Raw genomic sequence first — 4174 nt, forward strand, 5'->3', positions numbered from 1 at the left:
CCTCTGCTCACTGACCTCAAATGCTGATAGCATCAGTGACCCAGAAACATGTGAAGAGCCTCGGAATCTAATGTGCTTCTCCTCAAGCCTCCTTTCTATAGTCATACAAATCCTCTGTACCAGAAGTAGCTCTCTAACTTCCATATAATCATGTCCCTTCCAATTTCTCCTTCCAAAGTCTGGGCAAGGTCACTGGAGTTGAAAGCAGCAGAGAATCAATGGTGTGTGGGACGTATTCTGTTTGCCTCTCCAGACTTCTTTAGGACCTGTACCTCACAAGGCTGACGCGTCTGCAGTGCACCAACAGACAATTTCATCCTTGGCTTCTTTGGTTTGGCTTCTTTCATTCCTGGTTTGGGTATGGCCAACAGGAGACGTTGGCAGTAGGTCAGAGAGTAGAAGGAGAGTGAGGGTATTCCTCTGGCTTCCTCCTGGTCAAGTCCCTGCAGGTTGCTTGCATCCCTGCACCAAGGCCACACCTCTTACTGGATGGCCCTCTAGTTTCTGGTAGCTGCTCCCCCTGTTCAGCCTAGGTAACAGCGTTGTTATTATTCACCCCCAGGGAATTACACCATCTTTTGTTGCTCTGTCTAAACCCTGCCCACACCTTTCTATATACTCCCTTTATTAAACTTGCCTCACTTATCCAATGTGTTCTCTGCTTTCTTATGAGACCCTAACGAAGAAGATGGGGAGGGAAAGGTAAGGAAGAAGAGAATCTACATCTTGAGCTTTTCTTAGAATCACAGAAACACGGGTTTGAACCCCAGCTAGCTATCAAGTTATTTCACTTTTCTAAATGCACTTCCCTAGACTTAACAGGGATAAGATCTACCTGGCAGGGTTGGGAAGGGGAGATAATGTATGTGAAGGCACTAGTGCAGTGCCAGGTGCTCAATGTAGAAATTCTATTATTACTACCTGTGAGTGTATTGCACGTGAGAGCATTTAATACTGAAGGGAAAACGGAATAGGATGGTGCTTCAGGGAAATTATTTCCCATGTCAGACATTTTTAGTTAGCTTTGCCTGAAGCTTGCCTTCTCACTGATCCCTGTGTGTGTAAGCTGGGCTGGTGAGGAGGTTTGTGTATCTTAATTTATGGGGAGGGGAATGGGATGGACAGAGGACAGACTGAGACAAGAATGAAACTCAGGAGACCTTGTCCATGTTAAGGCCACTTGGGCTTCCACACCGAAAATATGAGAAGGGGCAAAGTGGTAAGCTGTTGAGCTCACAGGGCACACCTTCTCTTTCCCAATTTCTCCACTAAGTCTGATATATTCCTCCATCTCGTGGGTCAGGGGCTGGGCAACAGCCATCCTGTTCCTTCTCAGTTGCACATAATGTATATGTCCTTAGCAGCTTCTAAGAGAAGCAACACACTGTGGGAGTTACTCCACTGAAAGGCAAACTGTCTAGCAGGGAGGGGCTGGAGCCCTAGCGGCAGGTCAGGCATGCAGAAGGAAAACCGCTAAGTCGTGGCAGAGCCAAGTAATCACCCCAGGCATTTCTCTGGTGCCTTTCTCCCTCTCCAAACACACTGCTTCTTAATCCCTCAGCACAAGGCAGCTGGAGAGAGACAGAGACTCAAAGAAGAGCAAGAGTGGCCCTGAAGCCACACAGGGCTCAGCGTGAAACATAGGAACCCGATGGAAATAGGCTCCATTTAGCCTTATCTCAAGAGTGTGTTGGACACTTTGTGGGAGACGGATAATAGGCGCTGGGGGTGGGGTGGGTGTGGTTAGCACAGGAAAAAAATCTAGATCCCTGTGGTTTCTGTTTTTTAACCTCTTCTCTCTAAATGCTGGGAACTCTGGCTATTTCTCAACACCTGTGCATAAGGTGGTAGAAGGTCGCTGCAATTTCAACAGTTCTCCCATGTCTTGAGAGGCATGGCCTGCAACTGACAGAATAGCTGGAGGCCCAATTCCAGAACATAAGACTGCATCCCACACTCACCCTTCCCGCTCTCCACTCCACCACCTCCTGTACCAGGTACCTCCTAGGTAACCCGGAGAAATGAAGGATAGCATGGCTGAAGGGGAAGGATAAAATGAACATTTTATTACACACAGTAGGATAAACGGGACAAGAGTCAAATCTGGAGTGATGGTCTTTATATCAGTCCTCTAATTTATAGGCACTCAACTGAAACATCCTTTTCTCAGTCCTGCATGAGAAATGGCATCTCGCGTAGGGAAAAGCTGGGGTCCAGGTTATGGAATGATGTCTAGTGAATGTCACTTTGTCTCAGTGGAGAAATGTCAGAAGGCTAAGGTCATTTGGGAGGCATCTCTTGGGGGGAGGGAGATCATCTTAGATCCATCAGAAAAGTCAGGAATCTCTCAGGCCCACAAGGCAATAAAGGCCATGAAAGCAAAACCGGCAGCTACACAGCCCCACTTGGCCAGAGGGGCTTCAGGACTTGCGAGCTCCCGGGGCAGAATTTCCAGGAAGGTGACATACAGGAAGGTGCCAGCTGCCATGCCTTCTAACACAGCCTGGGCCAAGCCTTGCCCCCCTTCAGAGACTCCCTGAGGCACAGCCAGCCCTAGGGCTAGGCCCAGGGGGGACATGAGAGCTAACGACAGTATGGAGAGCATGGCCCAACGTGATCCAGTGCCTACCTGCACCAGCCGCAGTCCTACACTAAACACTACGAGCCCCTTGTGAGCCAGGATGGCAAGACAGAGCTGCACGGTAGCTGCGACTGTTGGCTGCAGTCCCACAGCTAGACCTTCAAACACGGAGTGAAAGGAGAGTGAGAGCAAGAGGACAAGGGCTCGCAGGGGACCTCGTGATGGTGAGGGTAGAGGTCCATGGCTATGGGGTTCAAGGACATTAGCCATACCCCATTCTTGCTCCTGCACTTTTGATCTTCCAGCAGCCCCAGGACAGCACTGCAATGCCAGGGACTCCAAAAGGAAGACAAAGAAGAAGCCCAGGGAGATGATGAGCTCTCCATAGGGATACTCCATCTAGGAACAGAAAGAGGGGTTGTGAGATGGGAAAGGAAGGGAAGAAACTGCATTGGATGGACATGGGATTGGGAGACTGAAGAGAGTGGGAAGTGTGGTAATAGAACAAAAAAAAAGGGAAGTGAAGCCAAGAGTAGACATGGACATTCGACAACAAGAATACCAGAGGAACTAAGGGAAACAATATCAATAGGTTTAAAAATATGGGAAAATGATATGAAGCATGTCAAAGGGTCCAGAGAAAGAATGGAAGGCTAAACAAGAGTTCTTTCTGGGGTTTCATAAGCCCAAAAGGATTGGGTGGCTCCTCTTTTCCTCCACAATGCCGCAGCTGAGGAGCAGAAGGAATTCCTGGAATTCCACACATAAATCCTCTCAAAAAGATCTGGGCATGAAAGGCATCTCTGGTTCTTACTCTCCAGGTAGGGGCTGGTGGGAGATACTTACGTAAGCTGAATCAGCATCATCAGAATTCCCCTCACTGTTTGTGCTGTTCTAGGGAGAAAAAAAGCACAAATTAGACGAGGGAAAGAGCAGCTCAGCTTCCTGTCCTGTGCCTTCAGCTCCATCACTTTCCTTAAAGGCCAATCTGATCTGTTTCCATCATTCCACGCAAGAGCTGTCATCTTCCCTGTTGTTCCTCCTGTGTCCTTGGCTTCACTACTTTCCCCCTTTCTACTCCTGGTTCTGTTCACCATTCTGGCCTCGCAGCCCTGCAGCTTAGCAACTCTGCTGCTCACCTGTATCACCAACTTCTGGATCTCTGATTCAATTCCCTCCAAGGCTTCAGCAGTCATGTGCATGAACCCCGCTCCCAGGAAAATGCCAGCAGAAGTGCAGCTCAGGAGGCTGAGGACCCGGCGGTGACGACCTAATAAAAAGCACGAGTTACAATCCAGCTGCCAAAGAGGAGACAGACAACAATGACTAAAGAGCCACAGGCAGCACCCCACGTCCCAAGCTTGGGGATGATGAGAGAATCAGAGCAAGATATCAGGCTTAGGTTCTGGGGACAAAGACATGGTCGGGCTGTACCTGTGGCTGAAGCAGTCTGGAACCATTTGAAGCAGATGGGGCAAAGGCCACAGACCAGAGTGAGAACCAGCAGGGAAAACAGGCAGCCAACTTTTACTCCTAGTAGGGGCTCCATCCTTATGGTACAGGGTAAGTAGAGGCCTCAGGATAACAAATGGA

General features: G+C 49.1%; 1 protein-coding gene across 1 annotated transcript; it reads right to left on the bottom strand.

Moving 5' to 3' along the window:
• Positions 1–2162: 2162 nt before the first annotated feature.
• Positions 2163–4130, bottom strand: SLC39A2 (solute carrier family 39 member 2). Its single transcript, XM_060098249.1, has 4 exons — positions 4016–4130; positions 3721–3851; positions 3428–3475; positions 2163–2980 (listed from the first exon to the last, which is right to left on the bottom strand). The coding sequence occupies exons 1-4, from the start codon at positions 4128–4130 to the stop codon at positions 2348–2350; spliced, it is 927 nt and encodes a 308-aa protein (XP_059954232.1). The 3' UTR covers positions 2163–2347.
• Between the last annotated feature and the right edge of the window lie 44 nt (positions 4131–4174).

This window comes from Mesoplodon densirostris, chromosome 4, assembly GCF_025265405.1.
Source record: "Mesoplodon densirostris isolate mMesDen1 chromosome 4, mMesDen1 primary haplotype, whole genome shotgun sequence".
Lineage (NCBI taxonomy): Eukaryota > Metazoa > Chordata > Mammalia > Artiodactyla > Ziphiidae > Mesoplodon > Mesoplodon densirostris.

Excerpts from the sequence above, each read along its gene's own strand:
- SLC39A2 (XM_060098249.1), bottom strand. The coding sequence starts at position 4,130 with ATGGAGCCCCTACTAGGAGTAAAAGTTGGCTGCCTGTTTTCCCTGCTG. Across the intron at positions 3,852-4,015 it reads CCAGACTGCTTCAGCCACAG|GTCGTCACCGCCGGGTCCTC; the intron begins GTACAGCCCGAC and ends GCTTTTTATTAG. Across the intron at positions 3,476-3,720 it reads TCCAGAAGTTGGTGATACAG|AACAGCACAAACAGTGAGGG; the intron begins GTGAGCAGCAGA and ends TTTTCTCCCTAG.